At 39.4% G+C, this 22,380-nt stretch overlaps 1 protein-coding gene across 13 annotated transcripts in view; it reads left to right on the plus strand.

Moving 5' to 3' along the window:
• SCAPER (S-phase cyclin A associated protein in the ER) overlaps positions 1-22,380 on the plus strand; it is a 528,946-nt gene that overhangs the window by 263,346 nt on the left and 243,220 nt on the right. For all 13 annotated transcript variants that reach the window (XM_032417309.1, XM_032417312.1, XM_032417306.1 and 10 more), the window contains 2 exons: positions 6,540-6,605; positions 18,083-18,209. In XM_032417309.1, coding sequence (XP_032273200.1) covers positions 6,540-6,605; positions 18,083-18,209 — 193 coding nt within the window. The remainder of the gene's footprint in view (positions 1-6,539; positions 6,606-18,082; positions 18,210-22,380) is intronic.

Genomic DNA, 22,380 nt, shown 5'->3' on the forward strand with positions numbered 1-22,380 from the left:
CTCTTATTTACAGACTTTAGTTTAAAATCTAATTTGTCTGATATAAGAATTGCTACCCCAGCTTTCTTTTGAGGTCCGCTGGCATGGAAGATGGATCTCCATCCCTTCACTTTCAGTCTGGATATATCTTTAGGTTCAAAACGACTATCTTGTAGACAGCATATGAATGGGTCCTGTCTTTTTATCCAGTCTGCAACCCTGTGCCGTTTTATGGGAGCGTTTAGGCCATTCACGTTGAGAGTGATTATTGAAAGATATGAATTAATTGTCATCATGATGCCTGTGAAGATGTTGTTTTTATAGATTGTCCCTGTAAATTTCTGTTGTAGATCACTCTTGGGGTCTTTCTCCTTTTATAGAACCCCCCTTAATATTTCTTGCAGGGCTGGCTTAGTGGTCACATATTCTTTCAACTTCTGCCGGTCGTGGAAGCTCCGCATCTCTCCATCCATTCTAAATGAAAGCCTTGCCGGATAAAGTATTCTTGGCTGCATGTTCTTCTCATTTAGTACCCTGAATATGTCTTGCCAGGCCTTTCTGGCTTGCCAGGTCTCTGTGGATAGGTCTGACGTTATTCTGATGTTCCTCCCTCTGTACGTAAGGAATCTCTTCCCCCTAACTGCCCTTAAGATGGTTTCCTTGGTTCTAAGATTTGCAAGTTTTACTATTACATGCTGGGGTGTTGGCCTGTTTTCCTTGATCTTAGGAGGGGTCCTCTCTGCCTCTAGGACTCGAATGTTTGTTTCATTCCCCAGATTAGGGAAGTTCTCAGCTACGATTTGCTCAAATACATCTTCTAGCCCTCTCTCTCTCCACTCCCTCCGGGATTCCAATGATTCTGACATTGGAACGCCTCATGGTGTCACTTACTTCTCTGATTCTATTTTCATGGATTCTGAGTTGTTTTTCCCTGGCCTCCTCTTTCCCCTTTTTATCTATTTTACTGTCTTCCAGATCGCTTATTCTCTCTTCTGTCTCAGTTACCCTAGCTGTTAGATTATCTAGATTGGATTGGATCTCATTGATAGCATTTTTAAGTTCTGCCAATTCACCTTTTATTTCTGCCCTTAGAGACTCTATGTTGCCATTAATTGATTTCTCCATTCTAGCCATTGTCTTCACAATTGCTAGCCTGAATTCCATCTCCGACATCTTGGTTATATCTGCATCCATTTGTAAATCTGGAGCATAAGTCATAATCTCTGAGTCTTTTCTGTTTGGGGGGCTCCTCCTCCTAGTCATTCTGTTGGTGGGTGTTTGAGAGAATGTATAGAGTCCAAATTATTGACCAGAACCCAAGCCAGATGCACTTGTTTTCTTGGGACCTTAGGGTTGCTGGCCTCTTGTTTTCCCAGCCTGTCTTCTGCGGGAGGGGCCTGCCGCGCTGTTACTCAGGCAACCCTGTTTGGGCGGAGTTGCCCTGCGCCCCTGTGGTGGGGGATGGGCTCAGTGGGAATCAGTCTTTGGGGCTTTTTTTCTCTGGCGCCTTTCCCTGGCGGCTTTCCGTGTCTCTTCCGCGAGTCACAGCAGAAGAGACCGTTTCCAACCCTCTGCCTCAGAGCAGAGAGACCTCAGTCTGTTCTTCAGTGAGTTCTCCAGGCCACACTGTCTCCCGTTTCTATCCGTGCTGCTATAAACTGCAGCGTCCTGGGTTGTGCGCCCCTCCGCAGCGCTCCCAGTCCTGCCTCCAGGTCGGGAACGTCTCTGCCCTTTGTGCTTCTAAAACCGCCAGCCGCTCCCAGTTCGCGTGCGCAACTCCACTGCTTGGGGTTTCCACCCCCGAGGTTGCAGTTCACCGGCTCGACCCCGGCGCACCGGGTTTCCGCCTCGGAGGCTGCAGTTTGCGTGCGCGTGACCCCGCCACTCTGGTTTTCCACCCCAGGAGCTGCCCTAAAGTCCTTTTCCGACACTACCGATCTGCGAGTCTGTGCCCCGTCCGCACCGTGCGAGGCTGTCACTCACCGGCGGTGTAGGATCCCCACGGCCAGGCACCCTCCCACCGCCCTTTATGCTCCGATATCTGCCCGCAGGATCACGGCTCTCCGCTTTGTACCTCAAAACCAACTGCCTGCGATATTCTGTTTGTAGAGATCCAGATCTTACATCTCAGGCTGGTTTCGTGGGTGCTCAGAGTGGTCTGGTAGATATCCAGCTCAATTCCGGGGACCAGTTGAAATAGGGTCCCCTACTCCTCCGCCATCTTTCCCCCCTCCTGTTTTGTTTTGTTTTAATTTTATTATGTTAATGAATCAAGAACATTGTTTTAAGTAAGAGTTTTTTAGGAGTAAATAAAAATGGCCTAAACAACTCAAAGATCTAGAACAATATTCACATCAGCGTCCATGGGAAATAGGATAGATGTTATTTATTTTTATTTAACAAATACACATGAGGGGCGCCTAGGTTGCTCAGTCATTAAGTGTCTGCCTTCGGCCCAGGTCATGATCCCAGGGTCCTGGGATTGAGCCCCGCATCGGGCTTCCTGCTCTGCAGGAAGCCTGCTTCTCCCTCTCTTCTCTGTGTCTCTCTCTGTCAAAAAAATAAATAAAATCTTTAAAAAAAAAACAAAAACAAATACACCCGAGACACTTACAATATACTATATCTTTAAAAAAGATAAAAACAGATGAAATAGAGGTTAATAAGATCTAATTATTTGAGAATATTGGTAAACTGTGAAAAGCTAACAAAGGTTACCAGTGAAAAGGCTAACAAAAAATAAAATGGAGTAAACAAATAACCCACATTAAGAGTATACCCAAGATGACATGGGGATTAAAAAATGAGGGAATGCGGTATACAACAGTAATAAAATTTAAAATCTTAGTAAAGTAGGTCATTATCCATAAAACAAGTCATCAGTATTTAATTGTAAGAGTATCTGAAAGGACTTGTTTTCTGCTTTATCTCTCACTATTCCCACGTTTTAATCTTTTGCTCCAGCAGAATGGATCTGTACACTATTCCCTAAGCATAAGTAGTGTTTTCCCATGTTCAGCATTGTTTGCTTACTTTTCTCTGCTGTTAATGCCATTTCCTCATTTTTTTGTGTATTCAGATGCTCCCTATCTTTCAAGCAAGTACACATTCCATTTCCTTCAGGAAACTTACCTTTAGCATCCTAGCTGGAAATGAGCACTTGCGGCAATACTCATCTCTCACTTACTCTGCTTCGTAGACTTGGGTGTCTTTTCATAGTGTTGTATCTTCCTCTTTCTTATGGAGAATAAATTCCTTGAATATTCCTACTATGTTTTTACCTCATCCTTGCTATGTATGTATCCCTAGTTTATAGAGAGTAGGAACTGTGGAAATAAATATTTGATTGCTGAAAATTTGATCAAGACAAGATTCATATTAGGAAAAAGTGATTAACCACCATTTCAGGTAAAGTTAGAATTTTTTGGATAATTTTTTAGTTATATGTGCATGAATGACAGAATGGATTTGATCCTTCCCACTTTAAGCCTTAGATAAATGTATTTTTTGATATAGTAGGCCTCTTCTTAAGCCTTACTTTCTTCTTTGTGAACTGGGGATCATACCATATCGAGTTTTTAGGACTGTGTATGAGACAATGGATGTTTAGCTCCTGGAAAAATACTTGGAATATATTCAACCTTCCATAACTGTTGCCCTTTCTCCCTTTCATACAAGTTCACAATTTTTTTTTATTAACATATAATGTATTATTTGTTTCAGGGGTACAGGTCTGTGATTTATCAGTCTTAGACAATTCACAGTGCTCACCATAGCACATACCCTCCCCAATGTCCATCACCCAACCACCCTATCCCTCCCACCCCCCTCCACTCCAGCAACCCTGTTTGTTTCCTGAGATTAAGAGTCTCTTATTGTTTGTCTCCCTCTCTGGTTTCGTCTTGTTTCATTTTTCCCTCCCTTCTCCTATGATCCTCTGTCTTGTTTCTCAAATTCCTCATATCAGTGAGATCATATGATAATTGTCTTTCTCTGATTGACTTATTTCGCTTAGCATAATACCCTGTACTTCCGTCCACATTGTTGCAAATGGCAAGATTTCATTTTTTTGATGCTGCATAATATTCCATTATATATATATACACCACGTCTTCTTTATCCATTCATCTGTCAATGGACATCTGGGCTCTTTCCAGAGTTTGGCTATAGTGGATATTGCTGCTATAAACATTGGGGTGCAGGTGCCCCTTCGGATCACTACATTTGTATCTTTGAGGTAAATACCCAATAGTGCAGTTGGTGGGTCCTAAGGTAGCCATGAATTCTATGTGCTATGTTCCCCTAGTGCTGGAGTTCTGCCGTTCTCATTGATCGGTAAACTTGGTCTTGGCTGGATGTTCTTGCTGATCTTCTGGGGAGGGGCCTGTTGCGTGGTTCCCAATGGTCTTTGCCGGAGGCGGAATTGCCCCGCCCTTGCCAGTCTGGGCTAAGTCTCTGCTCAGGTTTGCTCTCGGGAGCTTTTGTTACCTGCAAGCTTTCCGTACAGCTTTGGAGGCTGAGAGTGAAAATGGTGGCCTCCCAATCTCCGCCCCGGAGGAGCCGAGAACTTGGGGCCCCGCTCCTCAGTGAGCCCCCAGAAAAAAGCAGTCAATCACTCCCGTCTCCCCGGTCTCCGGCCGCACTCCGTGCTCACCTGGCCTGTGACCGCGCATTTCTATCTCTGGCACCCGACCCCGGGTGGAGTCTCCAAACCCAGCAGATCCCTGTGGTGCGCTCCCGCAGCTCTCCTCCCGGGGGAGGAAGGGGAGTCTCCCCAGATCTGCCGCTTGTTGGGTCCCTGCTGGAAGAGCAATGGCCCAACTGTGCCGCGGATCACAGGTTTATGGCAACCCCGAGCTGGGAGCCCACTCCTCGGCTCTGTCTCTGCAGCCGGCTTCCCCGCTCCGATACCTGGGAGCTCTGTTGCACTCAGGCACCCCCCGTCTTTCTGTGACCCCGAGGGTCCTGAGACCACACTGTCCCAGCGATGATTCCACCCCCGCAGCTTAGCCACTGGAGCGACGTCCCTCAGTGGAGCAGACTTCTAAAAGTTCCGATTTTGTGCTCTGCTGCTCTATCACTTGGCTGGAAGTGGCCGCCGGAGGCCCCCTCCCCCGCCATCTGTCCTCTCCAATATAGCCTCGGATTCACTTCTCCGCACGTCCTACCTTCCAGAAAGTGGTTGCTTTTCTGTTCAGAGAGTTGCTGCTATTCTTTTCTTTGATATCCTGTTGAGTTCGCAGGTGTTCAGAATGGTTTGATCCCTATCTAGCTGAATTCCTGGGACCAGACGAAATTTAGGTCTCCTACTCCTCTGCCATCTTAACTAAGGACCAAGTTCACAATTATTTGCCACTGTAAGTGGTTATTCCCCATTTTCATATGCCTTAATATTTTGGCTGATAGCAATGAGCATGTGTAGGTTACAACAATATATAATTTAATGTTTAACTCTAATTTATTCTTTTGCTCCCATGTTTAACCTGTGGTAGTTCGCTTTTTCCTTATTAGAGCTGTTGTAACTTGCATCTTTCATGATTTTTTATGAAGTATTACTTATTTTTTCATTGCAGTCTAGATTGGTATACACATTGTGACTAATTCTTTCATAGGTCACTAGACTAATTCTTTGAGACTAGGACCCTTTGGGTGAGCAGATAAAATTTAAATTAGTATTTTCCTCTTTTTCTTTCAAAAAGAGAAATTTACAAATTAAGTCAATATTAAGGGATTGCTATAGTGACACCTATGTTAAATCGATTAACTGTTGATGGCTATCCCTATTGGTTCAAGCAAGCTAGAGCCTAGTTAGACAGTGGCAGAGAAATGTTATCTCAGATTTTTCTAGACTTTCAGTATTTAGCAAATATAAATAAAAAACAAAAGAAGGGGCGCCTGGGTGGCTCAGTCGTTAAGCGTCTGCCTTCGGCTCAGGTCATGATCCCAGGGTCCTGGGATCGAGCCCCGCATCGGGCTCCCTGCTCCGCGGGAAGCCTGCTTCTCCCTCTCCCACTCCCCCTGCTTGTGTTCCCTCTCTCACTGTGTCTCTCTCTGTCAAATAAATAAAAATCTTAAAAAAAAAAAAAAAAAATTAAGAAAAAAAAAAAAAACAAAAGAAGACAAATCTTTGAGTGTCTAGTCATTTCCACTGCCTTTTAAATTATTTATAATGGTAAATAACTATTCTCGTATTCAATTTTGTATTATATACCTCTTAAGGTATATGGATGTTTAGCCATTTCAACTGTCTTATAGAAACTTAATATGATTTCAAATTTAATTATCACGATTTTAATATTTCTGAAAAATAAGCCCCATTCTATACCAGGTCTGTAAACTGAGAAATGTTTATATGAAGCTCCTCTTTATCCTATGAGGAAATATTTATTTTTTAATCTTTTTTGATAGCATTTGTAGTATTTTAAAGAAATATTCTCAGAAATCAAAGTGTTACACTAATGTTTCTAATACTGGAACAGGAAAAACATAATTAGGGTTTTAGTTTGTTATAAAAATTGGCAGCACAATAACTAACAGTGATAAAACTTTTTTCTCTTCAGGGCCAAGGAATATGAGAGCTTAATAGAAACAAAAAATTCTGGATCTGACTCACCTTATAAAGCAAAGTGAGTATTTTACTCTGCATTTTATTTCTCTGTCTTACTGATGTCTGCCTATATAAAAGTTTATCTGAACTTCTATTCCTGTGACCCTAAGCTTTATATCTGAAGCCTAGAATTTCATTCTTCTAACACAGTGTTTTCCAGCAGGGGACAATTTTGCGGTGCTTGGGGATATTTGATCACATTTTGATTATTACAGCTGGGAGAAATGGTGCTATTCCCATCAAGTGCATAGAGACCCAGGGATGCTCTTAACACTCTTCAGTGGGCAAGACTGAAGCAAAGAATTATCTCATCCAAAACGTCGGTAGTGCCCAGGTAGAAAAATCCTGCTCTAACAGAATAGGTTCTGGCAGCCCTGTGCTGGTTCTTGCTCTGAGGAGGTCTTGTTCAGGATTATGGCCAGGGCCACTTGATAGATGAGGAGTTAGACTCCACCACTGGCTGTTAGTTTAACTACACAATAGCTAAACACAGCCACCATCATTTTGCTTCTCTCAAAGATATTACCGGTTAGAGGTGCAGTGAGGAAGGTACTCAGAAACACTGCCGATGGGAGTGCAGGTTAGTGTAGTCTTATTGAAAGGCAATGTGAATCCAGAGCTTAGAACATCTACTTTAGGCTGCTGAGGGAAATAATGCAAAATGTGCCCGAATATTTATATACAAAGATGACTATTTTAATACTATTTTTCATAGTGAAAAAAGAAAGAACTTAACTGCCACAAATTGAGGAATATCTATAACCAGTGGTTGGTGTAGATATGCTATAGCATTTTAATGTGGCAATTATTTACATTTAAAGGGTTTTTTTTTTAAGATTATTTATTTATTTGACAGAGAGAGACACAGCGAGCGAGGGAACACAAGCAGGGGAAGTGGGAGAGAGAGAAGCAGGCTCCCTGCGGAGCAGGGAGCCCGATGCGGGGCTAGATCCCAGGACCCTGGGACCATGACCTGAGCCAAAGGCAGGCGCTTAACAACTGAGCCACCCAGGCGCCCCAATTATTTACATGTAAAACAGAAATATTGTTGCCTGTCAGAAATGAGATAACCGATCAGAAAATTACTTTGTTGTTTTGAAACTATTAGTCATTGCCATTCTAAAAGAAAAAACTTTGTAAAATATTAAAGATGTTAACAAAATTATCAAGATTATGATGATACTGTATGTCTGGAAAACCCAAGAGAATCAAGTGAAAAACTAGTAGAAATTAGAGAATCAATTCAGTAAGGTGGCTGATCACCAAATGTGATAATATTAATAATAGGTAATGTTTACTGAACCTTTGCCTCATTCAAGGGTCTTTACTTGTGTTGACTCCTTTATTCCTAACAATAACTCAATGAATTTCATTAGGGAAGCTAAACCTTACAGAGGGTGAGTAACTTACCTTACATTTATGCAACATCCAGGCTACAAAATTAATACTTTCTTTTCTTACAATCAGTTAGAAAACATAAATATCATTACAATAGCAATAAAAAATAAACTAAAAATAAACTTAACAAGAAATATGAAGGCTCCATAAAAATTAAAAACCTTAAAATGCTAACAAAGGGTATTAAAGAAGACTTACATAATGGAAAGACAAATTATACTCTTGGATAGAAAACATGGTATAGTAAATTCTCTAAATTCTCCTACAAATGAAATGTAATCTGAATAAAACAACTACCTTTTAAAAAATAGAATAATTTTAAAGAATGTATGGAAAAATAAATGAGAATTTCTGGAAAAAAATTTAAAAGAAGAATGAGGTAGGACTGTGCTAACAGATGTTTAATAATATCTTAATGATACCTATGTAGTTAAAATAGTTTTGCATTAGCTGGTGTAGCCACTCTGGAAAACAGTATGGAGGTTCCTCAAAAAGTTGAAAATAGAGCTACCATATGATCCAGCAATTGCACTACTGGGTATTTACCCCAAAGATACAAAAGTAGGGACCCGAAAGGGTACGTGCACCCCGATGTTTATAGCAGCAATGTCCACAATAGCCAAACTGTGGAAAGAGCCAAGATGTCCATCGACAGATGAATGGATAAAGAAGAAATGGTATATATATACAATGGAATATTATGCAGCCATCAAAAGGAATGAGATCTTGCCATTTGCAACGACGTGGATGGAACTGGAGGGTATTATGCTGAGTGAAATAAGTCAAAAAGAGAAAGACATGTATCATATGACCTCACTGATATGAAGAATTCTTAATCTCAGGAAACAAACTGAGGGTTGCTGGAGTGGGGGGTGGGGTGGGAGGGATGGGGTGACTGGATGATGGACACTGGGGAGGGTATGTGCTCTGATAAGCGCTGTGAATTGTGCAAGACTGTTGAATCTCAGATCTGTACCTCTGAAACAAATAATGCAATATATGTTAAGAAAGAAAAAAAGAAGAAGAAGAATATAGCAGGAGGGGAAGAATGAAGGGGGGGAAATCGGAGGGGGAGAAGAACCATGAGAGACGATGGACTCTGAAAAACAAACTGAGGGTTCTAGAGGGGAGGGGGGTGGGAGGATGGGTTAGCCTGGTGATGGGTATTGAGGAGGGCACGTTCTGCATGGAGCACTGGGTGTTATGCACAAACAATGAATCATGGAACACTATATCTAAAACTAATGATGTAATGTATGGGGATTAACATAACAATAAAAAAAATAAAAAAAAATAGTTTTGCATTGGCATATGAAAAAAATGTAAATTGATGGAAGAGATTTTTAAAAACAATCTAGAAACAGATTCAAATATTTGAGGAAATTTAATATATGATGGTTGGATAGTGTTTACAAAGATAGCCAGAAGAAGTTGAGCCATTCCTGGAGGCATGGCCCTGTGCGTTATAATATAACTTTGCCACTATTCCATCAAGAGGTGGACTCTCTTTCTTTTCCTCTTGAATTTGTTCTGGCCTTTTGACTTGTTTTGACTACTGTGGAAGCAATAGGTGATAACCAAGACTTGGCCATAGAAGTCTTGAGGCTTCTGCTTTCAACCTCACTTTCTTGCTCTGCTGTGATTGCCCTGTAAGGAAGACTGGGTCAGCCCTCTTAAGGATGAAAGATCACTTGGTCATGGTGATAATCCTCTTAATATGATGCTGAGTTCATTTTGCTTGTTCTGTTGCGGATTTTTGAATTAATATGGGATATCAAGTCTTATTAAGTCTCTGCTTGTGTTACATTTGCTTATGTCCCATTGGCCAAAGCAAGTCATTTCACCAAGTCCAGAGTCACTGTAGGAGACTATACAAGTCATGGATAGCAAGACATAATTCAAGGGGGGGGCCTTTTTTTTTTTTTAAGATTTTATTTATTTATTTATTTTTTGTAAAGTTTTTTTTTTTTTTTATTCGAGACACACAGAGAGAGAGAGAGAGCATGAGCAGGGGAGAAGCAGAGGCGGGGGGAGAAGCAGGCTCATGGGATCATGACCTGAGCTGAAGGCAGATGCTTAACCATCTGAGCCACCCAGGCGCCCCGAGATTTTATTTATTTAACAGAGAGAGAGACAGCCAGAGAGGGAACACAAGCAGGGGGAGGGGGAGAGGGAGAAGTAGGCTTCCTGCAGAGCAGGAAGTCTGATGCAGGGCTCAATCCCAGGACCCTGTGATCATGACCTGAGCAGAAGGCAGACACCTAATGACTGAGCCACCCAGGCGCCCCTAAGGGGGGGCCTTTAATGTAACAACCTATTATAGAACTTTCTCTGTATTCTCTTCTTACTTGACTGGCTGCTCTTTTTCAGTATCTTTTCCTTGGTTCTTTCTTGTCTCCTTGACCTCCAACATTAGCATGCCTTTGTCCTGAGAATTCAAATGCAGAATTATTCCCTTGGCAATCTTACTCAGTTTTATGACTTTAAACATTTAGTCACTGATGGATTTTAAATATATGACTCCAACCCAGCCCTCTCCTCAGAACTCCAGACTCATATATCCATCTTCCTGCTTAGTATTTCCACATGGATATCTGTTCAGTTGGACCCTTCAGGTGAGCATGTGCAAAATTAAACTCCTGAAATTTACTCCCAAACCTTACCCCTCATATTTTTTGCTCATCTTTAGGAAATAGTAAGTCCATCCTTTGAGATTAAAATCTTTAAAGTTATTCTCTCTTTCTTTTCACTTCACTTTTGGTCCATCAACAAATTCTGTTGGCTCTATCTTTAAAATATATTCAGAATCTGACCACTATTCATTACCTCCATAGTAACTACTCTAGTCTAACCTATTATCATCTCTCATCTGGATTATTGTAGTAGCCTCCTAATTAGTCTTACACTGCTTCTGCTTTTCCTTATTACAGTCTGTTGGCCACTGGGTAACCAGGATGTTCCTTTAAATTATAAACCTAGAAAAAATCACAGTAGCAATAGAAGCATAATTTTTCAGTGTCTCCAAATCCTCAATAGAAACCAGATAAATAGTTAAAACCAAAAACCCATGCCAGCATTTACCAAAAAACCACATTACCAGATAGCTCCAAGAAATACAAAAAACAAGTAAATCCAAACAGCCACAAGACCTGCATGGTACTGACATTAGTGTGAAAGAAAGCAAAAACAAACAACTGGGATAGCAGTTGTAAAGAAAGGACAAGAACCCCCAAATAACTAATGTTTTCACTGCAAAGTATAGGGAACCAATTTGACAAAAGCACCTGAACCTCATTTTCCAGTAGGTTCCTCTGGAAGGGCTCACGTGAACAGTGTTGCCTTGCTCTTGCATGTTGATAATTTTTTGCCTTCAAAAATCAGTTTTGCTGGCGCGCCTGGGTGGCTCAGTCAGTTAAGCATCTGCCTTCGGCTCAGGTCATGATCCCAGGGTCCTGGATGGAGCCCTGCATCAGGCTCCCTGCTCCGCGGGGAACCTGCTTCTCCCTCTCCCTCTCCCTCTGTGCGCTCCCTTGCGCACACTCCTGCTCTTGCTCTCTCTCAAAAATAAATAAATAAAATCTTCAAAAAAATCAGTTTTACCAGTTGCAAAATCCTTGGCCCACATTTTTTTTCTAGAGGATCTTAAATCTTAAAAATCACTTTATAGACAATCAAAATTATTAAAAAGGCATCAATTTAAGGACTAGTGATGAACAGAAAAGTTATAGTTTTCTAGGACTGATGGCCAAAAGAAAAAGAATACTACATAATAACTATCTCATAATTTTATAGTATAACAGAAAAATATCGGTGAATATGAAGAAAACATATGCTAATAAATTAACCATTCTCTATATTGGTAATGATATTAGTAATGTTATTCTGAGTCTGTTGTGCATATAAAATGGGATAAAGTAAAGGATATTATGGAAATTAAAATTCTTTTTATTTTATTTTATTTTATTATGTTGTTAGTCACCAGACATTACATCATTAGTTTTTGGTGTAGTGTTCCGTGATTCATTGTTTGCGTATTAACACCCAGTGCTCCATTCAGTACGTGCCCTCTTTAATACCCATCACCAGGCTAACCCATCTCCCCACCCCCCTCCCCTCTAGAACACTCAGTTTGTTTCTCAGAGCCCATAGTCTCTCATGGTTCGTCTCCCCCTCTGATTTCCCCCCCTTCATTTTTTCCTTCTTGCTATCTTCTTTTTTTTTTTTTTTAAACATATAATGTATTATTTGTTTCAGAAATACAGGTCTGTGATTCAACAGTCTTACACAATTCACAGCGCTCACCGTAGCACATACCCTCCCCAATGTCTATCACCCAGCCACCCCTTCCCTCCCACCCCCCACCACTCCAGCAACCCTCAGTTTGTTTCCTGAGATTAAGAATTCCTCATATCAGTGAGGTCATATGATACTTGTCTCCCTCTGATTGACTTATTTCGCTTAGCATAATACCCTCTAGTTCCATCCACGTCGTTGCAAATGGCAAGATTTCGAGGAAACTAAAATTCTTTTAGCCCATGTTCCTGAGAAGCTGAATCCTCAGTTTGTAAGAAAGGAGATAGATGTGATATAGAGCAGATCAGGTAACACTCCTGAATTTGAATTATATGAATTTATGAGGTATTTTATCTTTCAGAAAGTGTTATGTATATGTTTGTGTGTGTGTGTACATGCATATCTATACATGTTATATATATATGAATGTGTGTATACACACATTTATTTCCTAGCTTGGTCTACTGAAGAGGCCTAGAAACAGTGATCAACAGTGAGCTCACTGATTTGGGACTTGAAATATCATTTCTCACTAAAAGAAGCAAGAACGTCTTAGAAAAATGCCTAATTCTAGACCGAAACACCCTGTCAAACGAGATGGCAAGAAAGCTCTCAAAGACTGCTAGTGTTTTTCCAAAGGAATCAGTAACCAATTTAAGAGTTTTCTACTGGACAAAGATAGGACAATTTGAGCTTCCAAAAGGAAAATTATTATAACTGATTGAACTTGGTAACCCGATAGTAGATGAAGTGTCTCCTTATTAAATTATTCTAGCTAATAAGTGAAAATGATTCTTTCTCTCTTCCTCCAATTATCCCTCCCCTTTCCAGAAAAATTTAATCCTGAAGTTGTTAGATGAGAGAACCCAAGAGCCATCTGCACCAGGGAGATGGCTGGAGGTAGCAGTGGTGCAGTAAAGGGATGGCAGAATCTGAGTTGACTGAGGTGGACATTCATGCAGAGATAAGAGGGGTGGCCAGATGTGGAGGCTCAGAGCCCAAGTAGAGAGAAGGGAGCTTGTATGGAAGATGGGCACCATGGCCTGGTGTGGTGAGTCAGACAGAATGAGGAGGGCACCTCTATGGAAGGGCATCCTGGCACAATCTGTCAGAGCCCAAGTGAAGAGGGAAGCCTGACAAAGGCTGTTGAAACCCAAGCAGGGTTAGAAAGCAAAACAGCCCAGACCGGGGAGTCAGAGCCCAAGCAGGGACATAATAGCATGCATATAGAAACAAAGATGGGGGGGCGCCTGGGTGCCGCAGTCAGTTAAGCGTCTGCCTTTAGCTCAGGTCATGATCCTGGGGTCCTGGGATCGAGCCCCATGGCAGGCTCCCTGCTTAGCAGGGAGTCTGCTTCTCCCTCTGATCCTTCCCCCTGCTCGTTCTCTCTCTCTCAAATAAATAAATAAAATCTTAAAAAAAAAAAGAAAGAAACAAAGATGGGTGATATGTTACATGTAGGGTATTGGTCAAATACATAAATATATTAAGAATGATGAAAGGCAGATTGCTCACTGTTGGAGAAGAGTTAAAAATATCCAGGGAAAGTAGAAAGACCCTCTAGCGAATTAGAATTATAGGTATTAGTTTTAATTGTATTTTCAATATATAGAAATAGAAATATAGATGTAAATGTGTAGGGATATATATGAGATATATATTTTTTATATTTATTTATAAAATAATATACACACATTTCCTAGCTCTTTCCACTGAGAGTGAGGGCTTGGGAATAGCAACATCCTGATAGCACTGAGCACATCAAGTACACCCATATAATGTGAAGGCAAGGTGGTTCCTTAAAAGGGAAAGATGGGTTCTTTCTCTATGAGAAGGGATGCTGGCAGGCAAAAATGGAAGGTGTCCAATGTAGGAGGCAATGTATGTACATGGATTTTTTCATCTTATATAGGGATTTCTTAAGCTCTTTTTTTTTTTAATTTTATTATGTTATGTTAGTCACCATACAATACATCATTAGTTTTTGATTAAGCTCTTATATTTTGAAATAAAGGCTTCAACATATTATTTAAAAATAGAAGGGGAACCAATTGCCCTGAATTTAGACTATGTACCTTTCAAATAGAGGAAGTGAAAGAAAAAAATGTTAATGTGTTTATGTCTTCCTGTCCATCATACTAAACAGCAACATTTACTAAAGTGGACCCAGTCTCCTTACATTTTTACAAATCATCCCAGTGATCCTAATGAACCACCCAAAACTTGACTGTGATACAGATTAGGGCTCCTTACAGAAATATATTTACGTTTCACATTTACCAGTGACATAGTTGAAGTTACAGTTGTTGTGGGAATTTGTTTAAGTTTTGAGAAGTATTTGACCTTACAGCATTCTCCACAAAGCTTTTTATCTGACAGATAATTCTCATGTTCTAGGCTAGGAGTTACAAAGCCTCTACTTTTTCTTTTCATGCTAGAAAATTTTTCTGCCAGAAGTAATTCAAATAACAATTCCTCTGTTAAAAACTGCACCCTCCAAATGGCTTCTTTTCTTCTCCTGTAGGGAAAATATAATTTTCAGGGCCTAAGTCCTGACAGTCTATAATTATTCATAGTATGAATCAAAATCTGATGCTTTTTTCTTGAGGGGGGCTATATTATTTGTGGTACTTTTGTGGAGGCAGGGAATGAAACGGAGGTTTATCTCATGTTACCAAAGCATCCCCTTGATTTGGCGTTCTTCCTTGAAGGGTAGGTTCATATCAATCCCAGATTTGATTTACCTCAGGGTGAAATACAAGCCTCTTGTATTCTGTGAATTAAAATGGTCCTTGTGCCTCTCTAAGTACCCCTGGTTTTCAGTGGAATGTGACCATTCTTGGTAAGAATACTGCTAGATTCATATGCATCCATGGCTATGGCTGGATATTTAGTTACATGGTGTGCAGGCTTTATTCAGCCAAAAGCTGAAGTGGCTACTTATCTATCACACGATAAAGTTCGCTGCCAATATTCTTCAACATGATAAGGTCAGTAACTTTAATCGGATGGGACTCTAGCCCATATTTGATTGAAAGGGAAAAGAAGTATGTTGTTCTTATTCTATTTTTGTGTTTTTTATATTCCCTTTTTCCTTTTGTTAGATTGAGACCTTCTGTCAATGAATAGTAATAATAGTTGGTCATTTATTGAATGTCTACTTTACTCCTGAATGGTGTTAGGTACATTACATTAATTACTTCCAATCTTCAAAAGGTGTTAGGTACATTACATTAATTACTTCCGATCTTCAAAAGCTCTGAAAGGAAAAATTATTTATTTGTGAATAAAATGTCCTTATTTGAATTGATTAATATTGTTTGGAGACAAAAGCATGAGATTTGAGTATCAAATTGAGTCCTAGTAGTAACTTTTACCAGTCGTGAGACCTTGGGAAAGTCATTGGATTTGTCTGAGCCTTAGTTTCTTCATTTTTCAAATGGGAATAATACTAATGGACATTGTTTTCATAGGATTACATAAGATCATGTACATTAATGTATTTTGTAACCAATGAAGTTATGGATATTTTTAAGATTAAAGTGAAGAAGAAATTAGTTCTTAGTCCATTCATCATTAAATATCTGTTGAGTGCACTTATGTTAGAGGTAGCATATTAGGTGCTGTGGATAAGGCAGTGAACGGGTAGACAGGAGCCCTCTTTCATAAAGTTAAGACTGTGCTTCTGCACTGTTCAATATAATAGCTTCTAGCCACATGTGGCTATTTAAATTATTAAGATTAAATGTAACAAGGGGCACCTGGGTGGCTCATTCGGTTAAGCGTCTGACTCTTGATTTTAGCTCAGGTAATGATCTCAGGGTTGTGAGATCAAGTCCCGCTAGGGGCTCTGCGCTGAGCAGGAAGCCTGCTTAAGATTCTCTCTCTGCCCTTCACCCCTCTCCCCCACTTGCACACTCCCTCATAAATAAATAAGTAAATAAATAAATGCAACTTAAAATTCAGCTCCTCAGTCACACTAACTGTACTTCAGGAGTGTAATAGCCACAGTTGGCTAGCAGCCACCATAGCGGACACTACAGATAATAGAACATTCCCATCATTGCAGAAAATTCTGTTGCAAACCTCTGCATGGGAAAGACTTGTGAGGAGCAATTTGAAAGACTAGTCAAATCAGAAAAAGTAATGTTTGAGCTGAAAACTCAGGGTAAGTAGAAATTTTCTAGATAATGTGGAGTTGAGGGAAACGTTTCAGAAGGAATGAATGAAGAGTATTTGCAAAGACACTGAAGGGGAAGAAGAAGAGGGTGATTTTGATCCAGAAAGACTTCATATACAGAGTCTGTGTGGCAGGATTAGCCCTACAAGGGAGGAATCAGTCTTCCTTGATTGTAACAGGAGAAGCAAAGGAGAATATGGGTGAAATAGGATAGGTTTGTAGATTTTGTGGCAGAAAGTGAGAATTTTCTTGTTCCAATAGTTCCATTTTCATTCTGAAGTGTAAGATCTTCTTTTGAAAGCAAGAGGGAGAAAGGAAATGATGGGGTTTTGAAGAGAATGGATAATGTATGGAGCAAGTCTTTGTGGAGAGTGGGAGAGTGAGCAGACTAGATGGATTCAGTAAGATCCTGAATGTGTAGTCATACCAAGATCAGAGATTATCCAGCTAAAATAAATTAATACATCAAGACACTGAGAATGGTGCTGGCCTACAGAAAGAGTTAAACCTTAGTGACTATTACCACTGCTGGGGTTTGGCTAGTGGGAGTGACAAACAGAACAACAGAAAGGGAATATTTCATGTTTACCAGAAAGTGACTATAATGATGGCCTACAGAATCTATCATGGGTAAAAATGGAAGTGAGACAACGGGAATGATGTATAGGGGAGAATTGGAGAGATCTGGGAATGTGTCTGGTGAATATCTTTTGGTGGGCTACTTAAGCAAATAAGTGGAGAGAAGAGGATTGCTCAGAATGAGGTACATGAAACAGAAGAAGGAAGGGCTACAAAGAAATATTACACTTCACTCAGGAAAGAATCCCACAGTCTAAGTAATGTGTGTTATGTCCTGGTGAAAAGCAAATAATTGCTCTGCTAAGTAAATGACATCATCAGTGGCAGGCAATCCCTAAATGGCTTGTAAACTGAAACATGGGGAGTTTGACGTTTTTTTTATTTTATTTTTTTTTATTTTTTTTTTATTTTTTTTTTAAAGATTTTATTTATTTATTTGACAGAGAGAGACAGAGTGAGAGAGGGAACACAAGCAGGGGGAGGGGAGAGGGAGAAGCAGGCTTCCCGTGGAGCAGGGAGCCCGATGCGGGGCTCGATCCCAGGACCCTGGGGTCATGACCTGAGCTGAAGGCAGACGCTTAACGACTGAGCCACCCAGGCGCCCGGAGTTTGACGTTTTGAGAGTTTACAGGGCTTACAACATAATATCCAAGCCTACCCTGAAGACTTAAATCAAAATATGAAAACCTGTTGAGTTTCTTATACTCATTTTCTCTGCCATTATAGTCTCACCTTCTCCCCATCTGCAATTTTATTCTAGTTTAAATGTCACACAGAAACTGATGGTAGCTGTTGTTCTAGCTAATCCTGTGGATGGACAGTACTGTCCTCTAATTCTATTTTGTGCCATGAGAACTAGGTTGGTATTCATGAATATAAAGTAGTCTCAGCCTGAGGAGTGGTTTGTTTGTTGCTCCTCAAAGCTGCTCTGTGAAGCAGTTTCTAATACAATCATGAAAGTAACTTTTGTTTCAAAATGTTTAGGAAAATGAAATATTATGGTCTAATTCATTAAAGTCATTCTTCCCTTTCATTTTGTATTGAAGGCTTCAGCGATTAGCTAAAGATCTTCTAAAACAACTACAAGTACAAGACAGTGGCCCATGGGCAAACAATAAAGTTTCTGCTTTAGATCGGACCCTAGGCGAGATCACTAGAATATTGGAAAAAAAGGTATGTAGCTAATCTCTTGCCTTGCTTGGCCTTTATATTTGTGGTTCTTTCTCACTGTGACAGGACATAGGACCATAAGACTGACTGACTCTCATTTATGCATTTCTTCTGTGTTTCCAGAAGCTGGTCAACCACTGATCAATGTTTTTTCCTTTCATTCTTAATTAAACTGATGTTGTTTTCAGTCATTTTAATTGAAATCCTCAATAGCAAAAATATGATCTTTGGATCAGTCATATTTTTTGCCACACAAACAAAACAAAATTATTTTAAATGGAATCACAGTAATAAAGGTGTACAATTTTATGGCAGAAAATGTAAGACTTTGAATTATAGAACTCATGAATCACAACCAGATTTCCACAAAGCGCCAATTTCCTTACTGTTTCCAACAGAAAATTTGGCAGTTTTTTTAATGACTTAGAGTCATTAAATGTTCTTGTGATAGTTAAAAAAATTTTTAATGATTTTTAAAGTATTTATTATTCAGTATAGAAAATTTTAAATATACAAAAAAGAAATAAACTCCCTGTAATACCCACTGTTGACATTTTATTACATTTTCTTATCTTTTTATTGTACACTTCCCACATTAGTTTATCCGGCTGATTTTATCATAAATATTTTCTCATGTCTTTAAAAATTCCTTGTAACCAAATGAACATATCACAGTTTACGCAATTTATATCACTTAGTTGGTTTCTAATTTTTCTATCTGATGTAATGACATCTTTGTTTATTATCTGCATTTTTTTGTTTTTTGTTTTCTGGGTTTAAATTTATAATATTTGAGATACACAAAATAATGTAGTGATAAAAATAACCTAAATATAATGAATAGCTGTGAATTCACCACCCAACTTAAAAACTAGACTATTCCCAGCACATCTGTGGTTCCCAGTGTGATCCTTCCACCCCCATTCCCATCCCTACTCCCTTTGAAGGAAATACTATACAGTATTAAAGGGATATCTTTTATTTGTTTTTTAATAGCTTTATTTCTTTATCACATTTATAAATGTATTAAGTAATATTTAGTTTTGCTTGTATTTGACTTATATAAAATATCATACTGTAGATGTCTGTGATTTTTTTCAATCAAAATTAGGATTCTAAGTTTTATTTAGGCTTATAAGTGTAGCTGTTTTTCACTTATTTTCTCTCTTGTGAGGGAGTACTTCATTGTGTTAATAACACAGTTTTTTAATCCATTTTCCTGACACGGACATTGTTTTCCAGGATTGAATTCATTCAGGGTTGAATGTGTATGGGTTTGTGTGTGTGAAAGAGAAAAGAAAGTGAGCGATTCTGCTCAAACATTCTTGTATCAGAGCAAATGAACAAATTTCTCCACAGACTTTAGTCTACATCAGAATCACTTAGGACTTGTTAAAGTACACCCCACCTTGGGTTTCTGATTCAATAGGTCTGTAGTGGGTCCTAAGAATTTGTATTTCACAGGTTACACTGATGCTGCTGGCCCAAGGATCATACTTTGAGAATCATTGCTCTTGTCTAGGGCATATGCCTCAGGGGTGGAATTACTGGGTTCTCAGGCATGTGAATGACCAGCTTCACAAGATAGTGTTCAGCTGCATTTTGGCATCAGACAGTGCAATCCTCTGTAGGAACTGAGAGCAGCATATTCACTGAGGCATTGTGGCAGAGCCACAAAGAGTCAGTTCTTCTGGATAACACATCCCTTTCAGAGTGTCAGAGAGTTCAGAAACTGGTAATTGTCAGACATGTGCTAGATGGAAATGTTTGGAGGTTTGATATACCTTGGAAAAATCTCTATTTTAAAATTAGCACATACTGATTATTTTTATAAAGGGTATTTGTGTTTGAACTAAAAAGGATTTACTTGAAGATACCACTATGTGCACCTTATCTCATGAATATTGTTTTAGATTGAAGTAATCACAGAATTTTTGAGGAAAAGGTAAAATGATCTGTATAAGAAAGGTATTCAGTATGAAAATCTTAAGTAAAGTTATTTCATTCACAAAGGGACAATTTACTGGAATACCACTGATTCCTTATAATTTTGGGGAGAAAAATGTAGTCTGGCTCCAGTCTAAATGGTCTGTGTCAGAAACCTTGCTGTAAAGCTGTCCTCAGAGTATACTCTGCAGGACCACCTGAGAGTCTAAACTTACCTACAGTAAGATCCTTTTGCTATTTTTATAACGAAAATCCCTTTTACCTAGCCAAGACAGACTCACTTTATGTGGAATTCTGTTCATAGAGTTATACTGACATTTCAGTGTAATTCAGCTGATATTTATGATTTCAGTCTAGAAATTGTAAATAACCATTCATTTTTGTTTGGAAAACTGCCTGGAGTAACAAAATCATTAGCGCCAAAGCCAAGTACCCAGTGAAGGATTTGAAGACAGCCTAGAAGTGACAAGGGTGGGCCTGGTGGAACTTGGGCAAGCACTCCCTGAGGAATGGTGAGAGATCAGTCTTGAGGTCTTTACCCTCTTAATTGAGATCTCAACACACTGATGATTTCTGTTAGTGCTTTGATACAGTTTTCCTTAGATACTTTTTCTAAAGTTCTGAGAACTACTTTAGAGCTAACAGGTTAAACTTTGTGATGCACAAAAACACTCTTGTAATGAAAGAGATCGGGAAACTGAGGAAACATGCCTATTGCAGTACTTACCATTTGTGTCAGGTCCCTTCTGACTTTTTGGGTTCTCAGATTCTGTTTAGAAATAAAGAGTCTGTAAGCTGTGTTGCATATGTTACAGTTTTTAACAAACTCCACCCAATTCTGTAGGAAATATGGCGGCCTAGGGTACTTGCACCCACTCTACCATCAAAAACATATAAAAATACTGGGAAAAATTTAAAGTAACTTTCTTAAAAGCATCAAATTGCTAAGAAGAAATTGAAGAATTACCAGGCCAAAGAAAAACCAAGAATTTAGGAAGTTGTATTCAGTTATAACTGAATCCCCCAAGAGCATTTGCCAGGCTTGCAAATGTGAGTTATGATTTGCAAGCATCATAGGATGGGGAACAAAAGTAAAAGTTTAAGGGCTGCCTAAGGTATGACATCTAATAGGTTTTCTGTTTACAAAGGTAAGACCACCATAACCTATTCTGTGATACAATCATGAACCCTCTTACCTCGTTCTCAGAGACTGCAAAGAAAGTACCTTGGCATAGTGCAGAAGTTATAACTATAATCCAGCCCTGGAGTAGACTTGCAGCCCAAATTCACATCACCTGTATCATTTCAAATGGGGAATTGAATTTAAAGTAATCCCAGATTGATTAGTGGTATCCCTAGGAACTGGCAGAAGGAAATGCAAGTCCTCACTTAAAGAAGATACCTTTATCCTAGGCCTCAGATAATTTCTGTCAAATAATTTTACAAGAACAAATAGCCACAGTCCAAAAAAGGGGGTGCAAAAGTAAATAAATCATTATGAATAATAGCAAGCAGAAACTAGAATTGCAAGGCTTTTTTGTAAATACCAGTTACAGATCATAAAACTATGTTTCTTATCTTTGAAGGAAATAAAAGGCTTGAAAATATCTACAGTTATGGACAGAGTAGGTAAATCAGAGCAGTTCTCCTACTGATGCCAATTAATAAAGCTAGACAAAATACAAACTGGAACTGAATTGCTAACAAAGTAGTGAAGAATTACTGGGCTGAGATTTGGACACATGGCATTTTGGGGCTGGGTACAATTGGTGATCCAAAAGAAGTGGATGAGAAGCTGAGTAATATTTTTGACATTGTTGCAGAACTTGTGGATTAAAAATGTTGTAGTCTAGGACTATCAATGGTAGGGACTGTGGCAAAACCCCCATGTTATGGGTTGAGATCTTAAAGGGCTGCACTAGGTGAGAGGGTAGATTGGAAGTATGCCAGTCATTGCACAGACCACAGCTCAACTTCAGATCATCTGGATGGCTGAAAAAAAAAAAAATCACAGTTGCTGAAAAAAAAAGTAAAATGATCTTGGATTGCTAATACCTCCAGGTGCCTAATAGAAGCAAATGGGAAATCTACTCTGAAGGAAGATAATATCAACCTAAGTCTCAAATTACTTCAACAAAATAAGTTTCAAATACAATGTCTGACAGAGAAAGGTAATTAAACATATAAAGGAGCAAGATAACATGGATAAAAATCAGTGGAAACGGAC

The sequence above is a fragment of the Phoca vitulina genome, unplaced genomic scaffold, assembly GCF_004348235.1.
Source record: "Phoca vitulina isolate PV1807 unplaced genomic scaffold, GSC_HSeal_1.0 scaffold20, whole genome shotgun sequence".
In the NCBI taxonomy this organism is placed as follows: Eukaryota; Metazoa; Chordata; class Mammalia; order Carnivora; family Phocidae; genus Phoca; species Phoca vitulina.